At 41.2% G+C, this 16,641-nt stretch overlaps 1 protein-coding gene across 1 annotated transcript in view; it reads right to left on the bottom strand.

Moving 5' to 3' along the window:
* Nucleotides 1-13,572: 13,572 nt before the first annotated feature.
* The window catches only part of ILDR1 (immunoglobulin like domain containing receptor 1), a 107,241-nt gene continuing 104,172 nt past the window's right edge, over nt 13,573-16,641 (bottom strand). Inside the window, exon 8 of the mRNA XM_053705869.1 lies at nt 13,573-13,949. Within this exon, the coding sequence (XP_053561844.1) occupies nt 13,908-13,949 (42 nt within the window). The 3' untranslated portion in view covers nt 13,573-13,907. The remainder of the gene's footprint in view (nt 13,950-16,641) is intronic.

Raw genomic sequence — 16,641 nt, 5'->3', positions numbered from 1 at the left:
CTTTTGTGAACTGATAGGGCTTATAAATGTCCCCACAGTGTCCCTGATTTGGAATTCTGGGGTTCATTGACCTTAGGCTACTACAGTTAAATTTTGTACAGTAATTAACTATTTTCTGAAGAGGAGAGATCTGTCTTCCGTCTTTTAAATTGTGCCCTATTCCAGAGCGGGCGCTGTTCTTTGGGGAAATCCTGTCTTAAATCTGGATGTGATGGGGGATTTCTAGTACATTGTCCGTAGGAGGGACAATAGAGATGTTCAATTTTTTTCGCCAGATTGTCCAGATCATTAAATTTTTTGTAAACAATTTGGGACCCATTATGAGAGACTATTGGAAATCCTCAGCGATATTTAATATTGTGGTCTTGCAGGGTTTTGGTTATAAATCTGACCTCTTTTCGTCTCTGTACTGTTTGCGGACTAAGATCCTGGTGTATTTGTAAGTTGCGATCTTTAAAAAAGATAATTTGTCTTGATCTCGCAGCTTGCCAGAATTCTTCTTTAGTGGTGAATTTCAGAAATTTTAGGATTACATCCCTTGGAGGAGCAGGTGGTTTAGGAGAGCTCTGTGAACCCGTTCAATATCATCATTTTGGAGAGGAGGTGATCTCGAAGATAGAAAGTAAAAGAGGTCTCTCACGTAGGATTTTAGTTGATCTTGTGTAACTTCTTCCAGGATGCCTCTGATCCTAAGATTATTTCTTCTTCAACGATTGTCAAGATCCTCAATTTTTTCGTGCAGGGATTGCAGCATAGAATCTTGTATCGACAGTTACTGGGTGTTTGAGCTTACCAGATTGTTTAAAGAATCTTGGCCCTCTTCTAAATAATCAATTCTCGATCCCATGTCATTAAGGTCTTTCTTGAGATCTCTCATTTCCTCCTTAATAAAAGACTTCAGGGATTCTAGATCTGACTTTGAAGGGAGGTACCACACAAAGGCCAAGGGCTGAGTTTACGTGCTCATGCACGCTTTCCCCCATAGACATCAATGAGGAGAAAGTGTCAGAAAAAAAACTAACACCTGCGATCGCGGAATGGCAAATTGCTGTAAACGCAACCCCATTAATGTCTATGGGGAAAAGAAAATTAAGATAAAACCTAACACCCTAACATAAACCCCTAGTCAAAATACCCCTAGTCTGCCGCTCCCCAATATCGCTGATACTAAATAAACCAATTAACCCCTAAACCGTCAACCCCACACATCGTGACTATTAAATAAACCTATTAACCCCTAATCTGCCGCCCACCCACATCCCCAACACTATATAAACCTAATAACCCCTAAACCACCGACCCCCACATCGCCAACACTATAATAAAGTATTAACCTCTAAACCGCCAGACCCCCACATCGCAACTAATAAACTAAACCTATTAACCCCTAATTTAAATTAAAAGTACAATATAACTATCTTAAAATAAATATAAACTTACCAGTGAAATTAAAAAAATAAGATAAAACTATAAATTAACCTAACATAACTATTCTAATAAAATAAAATAAACTACAAATTAAAAATCCTAAAGCAGATCAGAGCCAAGCAGATCAGAAGCTTTACCAAGAAGCTCCTCAGACAAATCGCATAATTAAGCTAATTTAATAGAATAGGGGGCATAATATACCCTCAATCACACAGGTATCCTGAGTGAGAGAGCGTCCCTGCACAAGTGGAAACCTTTATTTTCAGGTTCGTGATTGAACTTGAGCTGCGGCCAGACAGAGGAAGCACGAGACCTTGCAATACAGCACGCAAGCATGCTTGCCAAACCGAGCCGCTCACATCATACACCAGGGACTAGTATTGTAATCCGGAGAGTCGGGGATCCACTACAGTGCCTGGTTTAGTGCAGAGGAGCGAGTAACTAACAAGGAGACACCCGAGTGCGGCTAGTGGAACATTTCACAGAAGGGCTGCAGCGGATCAAAACTACGGATCTGAGTGAGTTACCTATTGCTCCCCTGTAGTGCCTAGTATTATAGGACCTGATCCCTGTATACCCTTTTATTGCGGCCATAGTCTTCCCAAGAACACACAAGAGGGACGTCTATCCCTGCTGCCTGCTAAAACAGTTTTGGCGTGAATCAGATGCCATTCTTAGCTTAGCTAGCCATATGAAGGTAGTTTCAGCTATTCAGAGCTTCCCTGATAAAATAAAGAGCTGCGGGAGACGGAGTTGACCAGAGACCTATATGGCTGCATTTGCACAAAGTTCCATGATGCTATCTTTTAAGAGGACCTACAACTAGCTTTAGACTTAAACATACTCCTAAGGAGCAGCACTCCATAGCTATAAGCTCCTACCAACCTCTGAGCCGGTCTAACAAAGATTACAAATACTAGTAACTGACTTTAACAAGCTGAAGAGTCCGGAACAGAAACTACGCAACAGGGCCTGCGGCCTCACAAAGATGGTAGACTCAGTTTCTATAACTGGGCACCCTCTGAATCATCCTCACGGATAAATCGGCAACTACCAAAAAGTCGCTGGACTTACGAATACTAAAGCTCAAACCTCTCAAGCCAACCCCTGTATTAGCTCACTGAAGACCCAGATGGAGATCTAACCTGTGTATCTTGAAACTTCCTTCTCCCGATAACTTGGTGTAAGCAATATTATACCCTCTGCTATAACGCTTCTCATCTTGCACTTGGCATCTACCTTGTATTCCATTATGGAGCTGGTTGCCCTTCTATTAAGGGAATTGAGCTCTCGCATGGACCAGCACCATGTGACCTGCATTTCCATCTTGAATACAGAAGCCAGATCTTCCTCAGATATGACTCTTACCGCAGTCTCCCACGCTAACAACTGGAATATCTTACTTACTCAGTGTGATGCTGTAGGGCCCCAGCGTCAACCTTTGACTGAGTCCTGTGCACTGCGTTCACGGGACGCCTACTTGGGAGAGACCGAATGTGCTCAGAGTAAGCCACAGAGAAAATCATCTGTAACATAGGTTCTGCAGTTCAGTCACAATACAGTAGTGGGCTGGGAGCAATCATGGAAAGATACCAAAACACAAGCATGTGTGAATCTGCAGCTCACTCCTGGCGATATTTCAAGTAGCTCCATATGAACCATCAGGTCTGGACGTGAGTTTGATTTGGAGGTAAGGTGTGTGCTTCTCCTTTATCCATCGCTTCCCTGTAAAAGTGGGTTCCAACGAGGCATTAGATATGGAACTCCTGTTTGCCTGCTAACAGCTACTACACTACAATGGAGACACGCGGTGCAGGTTAACCCAAGAATTATGAACACAAACAGATATGGCATTTGTTAATAAGGAGAATAAGTTTGCATCTTCTACCCGTAGCCTTTGCTGAGACGTTATATTTTTTAATCATTACTTATTCCTATTGTTAAACATGATCAAAATTGTCATGGAATAAGTTTATAGGCTGCAATTACCTACCCACACTGGGAAATACCTATGATGGCAGTAATGTCGGATGCAGATGCCTCCTCAGCTAGTACGGGACAGTCACCATAATCTCAGATATTTCTATACAGCTAAGGTTCTTTGTTATAAGTTAGGTCTAACGGCTAGATTTAGAGTTTTGTTGGTAATGACCCGCGTAGCTAACGCTCCTTTCCCCCCCCCCGCACCTTTTAAACAACGCTGGTATTGAGAGTTCTCTAAAGGGCTGCGTTAGGCTCCAAAAAGGGAGCGTAGAGGCATATTTACCGCCACTTCAACTCTCAATACCAGCGTTGCTTACGGTAGCGGCTAGCTGGAAAAACGTGCTTGTGCACGATTTCCCCATAGGAAACAATGGGGCAGTTTGGGCTGAAAAAAAAACCTAACACCTGCAAAAAAGCAGCGTTAAGCTCCTAACGCAGCCCCATTGTTTCCTATGGGGAAACAGTTTCTAAGTCTGCACCTAACACCCTAACATGTACCCCGAGTCTAAACACCCCTAACCTTACACTTATTAACCCCTAATCTGCCGCCCCCGCAATCGCTGACACCTGCATTACACAATTAACCCCTAATCTGCCGCTCCGTACACTGCCGCAACCTACATTATACCTATGTACCCCTAATCTGCTGCTCTTAACATCGCCGACACCTATATTATATTTATTAACCCCTAATCTGCCCCCCCCCAACGTCGTCGCTACCTACCTACACTTATTAACCCCTAATCTGCCGACCGGACCTCGCCGCTACTCTAATAAATGTATTAACCCCTAAACCGCCTCACTCTCGCCTCAAAAACCCTATAATAAATAGTATTAACCCCTAATCTGCCCTCCCTAACATCGCCGACACCTAACTTCAAGTATTAACCCCTAATCTGCTGACCGGACCTCGCCGCTACGCTAATAAATGTATTAACCCCTAAAGCTAAGTCTAACCCTAACCCTAACACCCCCCTAAGTTAAATATAATTTTAATCTAACTAAATAAATTAAATCTTATTAACTAAAGTATTCCTATTTAAAACTAAATACTTACCTGTAAAATAAACCCTAATATAGCTACAATATAACGAATAATTATTTTGTAGCTATTTTAGGATTTATATTTATTTTACAGGCAACTTTGTATTTATTTTAACTAGGTACAATAGCTATTAAATAGTTATTTACTATTTAATTGCTACCTAGTTAAAATAATTACAAAATTACCTGTAAAATAAATCCTAACCTAAGTTACAATTAAACCTAACACTACACTATCAATAAATTAATTAAATAAATTACCTACAATTACATAAACTAAACTACAAAAACAAACAAACACTAAATTACAAAAAATTAAAAAAAGATTACAAGAATTTTAAGCTAATTACACCTACTCTAAGCCCCCTAATAAAATAAAAAAGCCCCCTAAAATAAAAAAATTCCCTACCCTAATCTAAATTAAAAAAGTTAACAGCTCTATTACCTTACCAGCCCTTAAAAGGGCTTTTTGCGGGGCATGCCCCAAAGAAATCAGCTCTTTTGCCTGTAAAAAACACAATACCACCCCCCAACATTACAACCCACCACCCACATACCCCTACTCTAACCCAAACCCCCCTTAAATAAACCTAACACTACCCCCCTGAAGATCTCCCTACCTTGAGTCGTCTTCACCCAACCAGGCACCGATGGACCAAAAGAAGACATCCGGAGCGGCAGAAGTATTCATCCTATCCGGGCAGAAGAGGACATCCGGACCGGTAGACATCTTCATCCAAGCGGCATCTTCTATCTTCATCCATCCGACGAGGAGGGGCTCCATCTTCAAGACCTCCGGCGCGGAACATCCTTCATCCCCGACGACTAGACGACGAATGAACGTTCCTTTAAATGACGTCATCCAAGATGGCGTCCCTCGAATTCCGATTGGCTGATAGGATTCTATCAGCCAATCGGAATTAAGGTAGGAAAAATCTGATTGGCTGATTGAATCAGCCAATCAGATTCAAGTTCAATCTGATTGGCTGATTGGATCAGCCAATCGGATTGAAGTTGAATCTGATTGGCTAATTCAATCAGCCAATCAGATTTTTCCTACCTTAATTCCGATTGGTCGATTGATCAATACACCCAATAGAATGCGAGCTCAATCTGATTGGCTGATTGGATCAGCCAATCGGATTGAACTTGAATCTGATTGGCTGATTCAATCAGATTTTTCCTACCTTAATTCCGATTGGCTGATAGAATCCTATCAGCCAATCAGAATTCGAGGGACGCCATCTTGGATGACGTCATTTAAAGGAACCTTCATTCTGTGTTAGGACGTCGGAAGAAGAGGATGGATCCGCGCCGGCTGCTTCAAGATGGACCCGCTCCGCTACGGATGGAAGAAGATAGAAGATGCGGTCTGGATGAAGACTTCGGACCCTCTGGAGGACCTCTTTTGGCCGGATAGGATGAAGACTTCGGACCCTCTTCTGGGCGGATCGGATGGTACCCGGCTGGGTGAAGACAAGGTAGGAAGATCTTCAGGGGGCTTAGTGTTAGGTTTTTTAAGGGGGGTTTGGGTGGGTTAGATTAGGGGTATGTGGGTGGTGGGTTGTAATGTTGGGGGGATATTGTATGGTTTTTTTTTAAAGGCAAAAGAGCTGATTACTTTGGGGCATGCCCCACAAAAAGCCCTTTTAAGTGCTGGTAAGGTAATAAAGCTTTTATTTAGAGTAGGGTAGGGCCTTTTTTTAATTTTGGGGGGCTTTGTTATATTTTAGGGGGCTTAGAGTAGGTGTAATTAGTTTAAAATTCTTGTAATCTTTTTTTTTAATATAATTTAGTGTTTGTTTTTTTTGTAATTTAGTTTAGTTTATTTAATTGTAGGTAATTGTAGGTAGTTTAGTTAATTAATTTATTGATAGTGTAGTGTTAGGTTTAATTGTAACTTAGGTTAGGATTTATTTTACAGGTAATTTTGTAATTATTTTAACTAGGTAGCTATTAAATAGTTAATAACTATTTAATAGCTATTGTACCTAGTTAAAATAAATACAAAGTTGCCTGTAAAATAAATATAAATCCTAAAATAGCTACAATGTAATTATTCGTTATATTGTAGCTATATTAGGGTTTATTTTACAGGTAAGTATTTAGCTTTAAATAGGAATAATTTATTTAATAAGATTTAATTTATTTCGTTAGATAAAAATTATATTTAACTTAGGGGGGTGTTAGGGTTAGGCTTAGCTTTAGGGGTTAATACATTTATTAGAGTAGCGGCGAGGTCCGGTTGGCAGATTAGGGGTTAATACTTGAAGTTAGGCGTCGCAGATGTTAGGGAGGGCAGATTAGGGGTTAATACTATTTATTATAGGCTTTTTGAGGCGGTTTAGGGGTTAATACATTTATTATAGTGGCGGCGAGGTCCGGTCAGCAGATTAGGGGTTAATAAGTGTAGGTAAGGTAGCGGCAACGTTGGGGGGGGCAGATTAGGGGTTAATAAATATGTAGGTGTCGGCGATGTTAGGGGCAGCAGATTAGGGGTACATAGGGATAATGTAGGTGGCGGCAGTGTGCGGTCGGCAGATTAGGGGTTAAAAAAAATTATTATAGTGGCGGCGATGTGGGGGGGCCTCGGTTTAGGGGTACATAGGTAGTTTATGGGTGTTAGTGTACTTTAGAGCACAGTAGTTAAGAGCTTTATGAACCGGCGTTAGCCCAGAAAGCTCTTAACTACTGACTTTTTTCTGCGGCTGGAGTCTTGACGGTAGAGGCTCTACCGCTCACTTCAGCCAAGACTCTAAATACCGGCGTTAGGAAGATCCCATTGAAAAGATAGGATACGCAATTGGCGTAAGGGGATCTGCGGTATGGAAAAGTCACGGCTGGAAAGTGAGCGTTAGACCCTTTCCTGACTGACTCTAAATACCAGCGGGCGGTAAAAAGCAGCGTTAGGAGCCCTTAACGCTGCTTTTAACGGCTAAAGCAGAACTCTAAATCTAGGCGTAAGATAGCTACAATATAACTAATAGTTACATTGTAGCTAGCTTAGGGTTTATATTTATTTTACAGGTAAGTTTGTATTTATTTTAACTAGGTACAATAGTTATTAAATAGTTATTAACTATTTAATAACTACCTAGCTAAAATAAGTACAAAATTACCTGTAAAATAAATCCTAACCAAAGTTACAATTACACCTAACACTACACTATCATTAAACTAATTACCTAAAACTACCTACAATTAATTACAATTAAATTAAATAACTAAATTACGAGAAAAAAAAAACAGTAAATTACAGAAAATAAAAAAAGAATTACAAGAATTTTAAACTAATTACACCTATTTAAGGTAGGAAAAATCCTATTGGCTGATGTAATCAGCCAATCGGAATTCAAGGGACGCCATCTTGGATGACGTCATTTAAAGGAACCTTCATTCTTCGTTAGGACTTCGTTTGAAGAGGTTCCTCCGCATCGGCTGGATTGAAGATGGAGCCGCTCCGCTCCAGAAGGATGAAGATAGAAGATGCCGCCTGGATGAAGCCTTCTGCCGTCTGGAGGACCTCTTCTGCCCCGATCGGATGAAGACTTCAGACCCTCTGGAGGACCACTTGTGCCCGGGTGGGTGAAGACGGCTCAAGGTAGGGTGATCTTCAGGGGGTTAGTGTTAGGTTTTTTTAAGGGGGGATTGGGTGGGTTTTAGAGTAGAGTTGTGTGGGTGGTGGGTTGTTATGTTGGGGGGTATTGTATTTTTTTTTACAGGTAAAAGAGCGGATTACTTTGGGGCAATCCCCGCAAAAGGCCCTTTTAAGGGCTATTTGTAATTTAGTATAGGGTTGGGAATTTTGTTTTATTTTGGGGGGCTTTTTTATTTTATTAGGGGGATTAGATTAGGTGTAATTAGTTTAAAATTCTTGTAATTCTTTTTTTATTTTCTGTAATTTAGTGGGGGGGGTTTCCATAATTTAGTTTATTTCATTTAATTGTAATTAATTGTAGGTAGTTTAGGTAATTAGTTTAATGATAGTGTAGTGTTAGGTGTAATTGTAACTTAGGTTAGGTTTTATTTTACAGGTAATTTTGTCTTTATTTTAGCTAGGTAGTTATTAAATAGTTAATAACTATTTAATAACTATTGTACCTAGTTAAAATAAATACAAAGTTGCCTGTAAAATAAAAATAAACCCTAAGCTAGATACAAATGTAACTATTAGTTATATTGTAGCTAGCTTAGGGTTTATTTTATTGGTAAGTATTTAGTTTTAAATAGGATTAATTTATTTAATTATGTTAAATTAATTTCGTTTAATTTAAATTATATTTAAGTTGGGGGGGTTAGACTTAGGGTTAGACTTAGGTTTAGGGGTTAATACATTTATTATAGTAGCGGTGACGTTGGGGTCGGAAGATTAGGGGTTAATAAATGTAGGTAGGTGTCGGCGACGTGGGGGGCAGATTAGGGGTTAATAAATATAATGTAGGTGTCGGCGATGTTAGGGGCAGCAGATTAGGGGTTCATAGGTATAATGTAGGTGGCGGCGATGTCCGGTCGACAGATTAGGGGTTACAAAAATGTATTTTAGTGTTTGTGAGTTGGGAGGGCCTTGGTTTAGGGGTTAATAGGTAGTTTATGGGTGTTACTGTACTTTTTAGCACTTTAGTTAAGAGCTTTATGTTCCGGCGTTTGCCCATAAAACTCTTAACTACTGACTTTTAAATGCGGTAGGAGTCTGGACAGGACAGGGTCTACCGCTCACTTTCTCCAAGACTCATAATACCAGCGTTAGGCAAATCCCATTAAAAAGATAGGATACACAATTGACGTAAGGGGATTTGCGGTAGCCTCGAGTTGCGGAAAAAAAGTGAGCAGTACACCTGTACCTGCCTGACTCGTAATACCAGCGGGCGTTAAAAAGCAGCGTTAGGACCCCTTAACGCTGCTTTTTTACCCTAACGCCAAACTCGTGATCTAGCCGTATATTTGTTCATTTTTTTGGTTCAATATTGACCTCAATTTAAATTACCTGCTTCTGCATTATTTTTTTTCAGTAAAGTTTGTTCAAGAAAAGACTTGTTTTGGTTTTTAATTTCTGCATACTGAGTTCTAGACACCTTCCTCGCCCTCACAGCCTTGAACCAGTCTACTACTGCAGGTAAGAGGCTCCGACTCTTGGGGACTTGTCCCTCTTTGCCCCACTCTCCAGACCATCTCCCTATCCTTTATTCACTCTCTCCCTCAGGATTAGAAAGACCAGCAGTGCCACGGTATTTACTCCTGGTCTGTATTCTGGTCCGGGACCAGCAGTGTCAATGATTAACATGCTTTACGATTCATACAGGCCAGGGGTAAATACCACTGCGCTGCTGACCTTCTCCCGCACCCCTTATTTTGCGGCTGGTGACTGACTGTCCCTACTCCAAAGGGGGTCTCTTCTTGTTATCAGTCGTCCCACTCGCTTTCACATATTTTTACTTAGGTGGTGTGGCAATTTTTTTATGGGAATTCTTTTTTTAAATTGTGGAAGTTTGCACTGATGCCCACTACTTATTTAGCACATGAACTTTATCCTAAAAAAGTTCATGTGTTAAATAAATAGTGTGCATTAGTGCAGACTACTACTATTTTATTTAAAAAAAAATCCCCATAAAAATCCCCCCATGCTGGCACTGTGACAGCGACAGATGAACAGAGGATGTACTTGTCCCATTTCGCCCAGCCAGCCCAAGACAAGTGCAGTCAATGCTTACATGAAATCCTTATGCATATGCGTAAAAATGACCATCTAAACCATGTTGTAATGTTTATATTAAGGCTTGGTATATGCATTGCAAAATGTGCCTAGCATTAATTTAAACATCGCAACATGGTTTAAATGGACATTTTAATGTAGAAGCTTAAGCATTTAATTTCTCCATGGCTAGATAACTATACGCTTCCCGATTTTGATGAATACTGGAATAGGCCGGTACAGGAACAAGTAGGTGGTCTTTGTGGGTGGGGCTATTTGGGGGCAAGCATGGACAACTCTGGTCAGAGTTTTGGGGGTTCCAGGGCAGGTTTTGGGAGGTCCAAGATTTTTTAATAAGGAAACTAGGGCTGAAATATGCAAGATATAACTCCACAGGCAAGAGCTCCTATATTGGGATTTTTCTTGATGAGTGTCTTGTGTGTATATTTGTAGCATGCATGTTTGTGTGTGCCTGCATGTCTTTAGTGAGTGTGCCTGCATGTCTTTAGTGAGTGTGCCTGCATGTCTTTAGTGAGTGTGCCTGCATGTCTTTAGTGAGTGTGCCTGCATGACTTTAGTGAGTGTGCATGTATTTATTTAGTGAGTGTGCATGTATATATTTAGTGGGTGTGCCTGTGTGTCTTTAGTGAGTGTGCCTGTATGTCTTTAGTGAGTGTGCCTGTGTGTCTTTAGTGAGTGTGCCTGCATGTCTTTAGTGAGTGTGCCTGCATGTCTTTAGTGAGTGTGTATGTATGTATTTAGTGAGTGTGCATGTATCTCTTTAGTGAGTGTGCCTGTATGTATTTAGTGAGTGTGCCTGTATGTAGTGAGTGTGCCTATATGTATTTAGTGAGTGTGCATGTATGTATTTAGTGAGTGTGCCTGTATGTCTTTAGTGAGTGTGCATGTATGTATTTATTTAGTGAGTATCATGTATGTATTTAGTGAGTGTGCCTGTATGTATTTAGTGAGTGTGCCTGTATGTCTTTAGTGAGTGTGCATGTATGTATTTAGTGAGTGTGCCTGTATGTATTTATTTAGTGAGTATCATGTATGTATTTAGTGAGTGTACACGTATGTATTTAGTGAGTGTGCCTGCCTGTCTTTAGTGAGTGTGCCTGTGTCTCTTTAGTGAGTGTGTCTGTATGTAGTGTGTCTGCGTTTCTATAGTGAGTGTGCCTGTGTGTCTTTAGTGAGTGTGCCTGCATGTCTTTACTGAGTGTGCCTGTATGTAGTGAGTGTGCCTGCGTGTCTTTAGTGTGTGTGCGCCTGCATGTCTATAGTGAGTGTGCCTCTATGTAATGAGTGTGCCTGTGTGTCTATAGTAAGTGTGCCTGCGTGTCTATAGTGAGTGTGCCTGCATGTCTTTAGTGAGCGTGCCTCTATGTAGTGAGTGTGCCTGCGTGTCTATAGTGAGTGTGCCTGCGTGTCTATAGTGAGTGTGCCTGCATGTCTATAGTGAGTGTGCCTGCATGTCTATAGTGAGTGTGCCTCTATGTAGTGAGTGTGCCTGCATGTCTATAGTGAGTGTGCATGCATGTCTTTAGTGAGTGTGCCTGTATGTACTGAGTGTGCCTGTATGTAGTAAGTGTGCCTGTATGTAGTGTGTGTGCCTGTATGTAGTGAGTGTGCCTGTATGTAGTGAGTGTGCCTGTATGTAGTGAGTGTGCCTGTATGAATTTAGTGAGTGTGCCTGTATGAATTTAGTGAGTGTGCATGTATAGTATGTATTTAACATACTTCTCTTTTGAAACAACAGTAAAATAAAGATGTCACAGCTATAGTACTCTAGCTCAGGGATCCTCAAACTTTTTGCGCCAGGGACCCTTTACAGGGGAGAAAAAAGGACCCCCTTGTAATAATATTACTAAGTAAGCAAATGCTTATTACAATTTATAGTCTTAGTTGCCATTGGGACTATTTTAATTCTTAAACATTTCAACCTAAATAATTCAGACCTGTTTCACTGTGATAAACAGAAACACATTTCAATTCCAATCATGATAATATCACTTACAGTCTTCAGAGTAATTTTATTCAAAGCGTATTTGGACTCAACTTGACAGCATTTACTTTGTCATTTTTATTAACAACTTTCATAAAATTACCAGTAGCAAACCTGGCATTTAAAATTACCAGTCTAAAGATGAGTTTACTTTTAAGTAAGTGTTTCAACTTTAAAATAGCCACCTTTTAGCCAGACAGGCTGGAAGGCAGTGCAAAAGAGCACTCAGGTTGCCAATTAGGCAATAAAAGGTGATAAAAAGTGCTGCTGAGATTGTATATAAAGTATACAATAAAACAATAGTTCCAGTTAAAAGTTTTTTTTTAAAAAAAACAACGCGTTTCTCAGTGGGTATACCACTGTTTTACCAGCTGATGAAACAGTGGTATTCCCACTGAGAAACGCGTTGCTTTTAAATAAACCCCTTTTAACTGGAACTATCGTTTTATTGTATACTTACTGATAATATTTGTAAAGAAATTCTGCTTTAATGAGATTCTTTCCTCTGAGTTGATAATATTAAGTTGACATAAAATGTAATGTGCTGCTCAGTAGTGCAAAGCGATAAGAACTCTGTTGTAGCGGTTGATCTTATAGTTATTTGTTGTTTGGGGGGCTGGGGGAGTAGGAATAACGAGTCACACTCCTTTTCTCTGTACTTCAGTGGTCTCTTTTTGTTGGGTGGGCTTGTTTTAATAGACTGTTGTTCTCTTAGGGGATTTCACATTAACTGTTTAGTTTAAAAAGTTCCTAAAACAAAGCACTCACTGCTGGATGCATATAGTGTTATTTGGGGACATTACTCTGCACAGTTAAACTAATTTTCAGCTGCTGCTAATTGTTTAAACAGATTAATTATGTAAAGTAAAGTACCCAAATAACAGTATATGCATAATGCTGTCTGTATTAAGCTGTTTAAAGCCAGTAATGAGTGACAAGCACAGTCCCACACCTTAGACTCTAACCAATGCAGGAGACAGTAGCCAACCCCCTACCTTCTGCTCCACGGTGCCACGCTTCTGCTTCAAAAACCTACATTAAATCCCTTCCTTGATATCGGCACGGGGGAGAGGAGGGGGGCTGCTGATGCTTGCTGCATTTACTTCAACACACCGTCCCACATCAGTCTGACACAGGGGAAGTAGGAAGGAAACAAAGAGGGGAAGGGGTGTTTGCTGGGCTCATTTAACAGAGTCTGAGCAGCTAGCCAGGCTTCTTCTATACTGTGTACCTGAACTAAGAGGTCAGATATGGGACTGTTAGCAACTATGCGCCTGGTGGTGTAACCCCTTACCCCCCTGAGAGTGTCACCCCGGTCCAACACCCCCCTAGTGACGTCACTGCTAATGTTTCTATTGTAATATTGATTTCTTGGTCACGTCACTTGTGGTTTCCTTCCAATTAAAACAAAATAACCACTCCGTTCCTCCAAATGTACCCTATTTATTTACATAAAATGTACAACAGGTTTAATACAACAAAAAGTAAGAATGTGTTCTTTATCTTTAAAATGTTCTATACAAGGCGTTATTATATGCAATATTTACAGTAAACTGTGCTTAGTCACATTATTCCTTTGCGTCAAACAACAATTTTAAAAAATGTATAAAAATACTAGAGTAGAAAATGGATTCCGTCAAGTGTTTTTTTTTCTTCTACAGCTTTTATGTCCATGGATTCCATCGCTGTTTTAAAAGCAGCTGGCTCACTCCCAGGAACTGTACGATTACCTCCAGACATTGCATGAGGTTTTCCTACTTAAATCATCATACTCCTACCACTCCTAGAACTTGCACGATCCTAAACAAAGACAATAATGAGATACTTAACATTTCAGGGAAACTATAAAAATAAAACACTTGCCCTTTATGCTTTTCACTTCTATAGTATTTTGTGTTTTAATGCATTTAGATTTTGTATACAGCAGTGTATTTAGAAAACATAAATTATGCTTACCTTATAATTTACATTTCTTCTGATGGAAAGAGTCCACAGCTGAATTCATTACTTTTGGGAAATCAAAACCTGGCCACCAGGAGGAGGCAAAGACATCCCAGCCAAAGGCTTAAATACTCCTCCCACTCCCCTCATCCCCCATTCATTCTGCCGAGGAACAAGGAACGGTAGAAGAAATATCAGGGTGAAAAAATTCCAGAAGAACAAAAATTATGGCCGCCCCACATAAAAACACGGGCGGGGTGCTGTGGACTCTTTCCATCTGAAGAAAAGAAAATGATCAGGTAAGCATAATTTATGTTTTTCTTCATAAATGGAGAGAGTCCACAGCTGCATTCATTACTTTTGGGAAAACAATACCCAAGCTATAGAGGACACTGAATGCTAAAAACGGGAGGGTACAAAAGGCGGAAGATTCTGAGGGCACCAGGCCTGAAACCACAACCCAGCAAAAATCCTGCTTCGTCCGAAGCCAGGAAAACATATGAAAAGGAAAAAAGGCCCCAAGGACACTGACCTGCAGAGAGTCCACAAGCCTTGCTAGAGATTGCAGAAACAGACTCAACTGAGCCAACACCCCTCCAGGAGACACCATTGCCCAAAGGTCGGTCCTCAACCACATACCCTTACAGAGAAAAAGGAACAACAATCGAAAACTCCCAAAGGGGAGAGGACATGGAGGAACAAACAAGGATTTCTGGAAGACCCTAAACAGGGTGCAATAAGATCCAAATAAAAATGGAAAACCCCAAAACATGAGCCAAGCTCATATGGACCCTAAGGGTTCCTGAAACAAGGAAATGCATCGCCCAGACCCCAAACTGTACAGAACCACAAGGTTGAGACCGGGAATCAGAACAGAGAAGAAAACTTCCCCGAAAACAGAGCAACCGCCCTGGAAAAAAACGACTGAAACCGGAGTCCCAAGTCGCCAGTAACTCAGAATATCAAAATATTCCCAAACCAACACGTGCATCAAACCCAGAGAAGCAACCTCTGAACACCACATGCTGCAGTCATACCAGGATAAAATACTAAAATACTCGCAGACAAGTAAAAAGCAGCTTTAGATAGATAGCCAACACCAACCGGCAGGCTTCTAACTTACATTAATTAGCGGGTACACTGCAGGTTATTCAAAGCCGAAAGGCCTTCCCACGTGTCTGGAACAACGAGAAGCCCAGAACCTCAAAGAGGCTCATCGTACCTCAATGATCCGAGGATAGACAACATATCTGAGATCTTATTCCAACACCGGACCCAAGTAACCTACAGGTCTGAGAGACAGGGGAACAGAAGGGACCCCAACCACCAGCCCCCAGATAAAAGGACGGAATGGGATGGTCTCAGGCTCCCCAACAGAGCTCGGGGGCCTTCCAGAAGCACCTACAAACAGCTACTCCCAATAAGGACCCCAAAGATATAGGCAGAAGACAGAAGTCCTATGAAATCTAGCCCGACACTCTATGGCAGTCTCCACACAGCACGCCCATAGGTACTTCCAAAGAGAACCCAACAGAGACAAGCGTAACTATGAGATCTAACTTGGAGACTGCAAAAAACCCAGACAGAACAGAACAATCCCAGAAAGTAAACCACTCTCTGTACAGGATAAACCACCTGTTCCAACCCCCTGCACACAGGGCAGGACAAGCATCCTCCAGAGAGAGGAAAACCTCACCTCCTTAAGAAAGGCAAACAACCCCCCCTAAGGGAAGGGCACAGCTACAGAATAGCGCACACGCTCACAAGGCCGAAGCCATAGTCTGAGCCAAATGAAAAACATCCAGGCGCCACTGAGGAATATGAACAGGGAACTTCCCAGAGGGAAGCATATACCACTCAAGAACAAGGAAGGCTCTGAGGAGCACACATAACTCCTGGCCAAGCTGCTAGTAGCTCAACTAGCGAGACCATAAGATATAGTCTATTTTCCCTGGAAAACTAGAGCTCCCGAACCAGCTATAGGATCATAAAATTCCGGAAAAAGAATGACAGATAAGGTCATGAAGAAAGAGTACCCGCACCCACAGCAGGATCCAGGTAGTGAAACCATGGAGCTAACCCCCAATCTGACCAGCTGGCTTAGGCCCAGAAAGATCCCGACAAACGTAGGGCCCGAGCCCCAGAATTGTCTAAACAAACAATACTCCAGGAAACACCATACCCCATCTGAATAAAACAGACTACACAGAGGGTAAGACTAACCCGGCGAACGGGTCTAGGACTCACTCATAAATCCCAACCCAAGGGGAAGGGAACACACTCCAAAAGAGCTAGGGCACGACAGAACCACTAAGATTCTAAGCTCAACAGGTATACAACACCCAACTTCCAGAACCAAGGGGAAATATCGGGGACAAAGTCACCCGAAGAGCGAGTTAACAAAAGCTAGTCTCCATAATCTCTTCAGAGTACAGAACCAGAGGACTATATCCAAGGAAAAAGAATGCATATCATCCCAAACACTGGAAAAAAAACCTAGACGGAGCCAGGACAAGGACACCACATAGTCGTTCCTTATTATGAATTATAG

Source organism: Bombina bombina, chromosome 3 (assembly GCF_027579735.1).
Source record: "Bombina bombina isolate aBomBom1 chromosome 3, aBomBom1.pri, whole genome shotgun sequence".
Classification (NCBI taxonomy): domain Eukaryota; kingdom Metazoa; phylum Chordata; class Amphibia; order Anura; family Bombinatoridae; genus Bombina; species Bombina bombina.
Note: the sequence above shows the minus strand (reverse complement) of the source record. Positions and strands in the feature narration are given on the sequence as shown.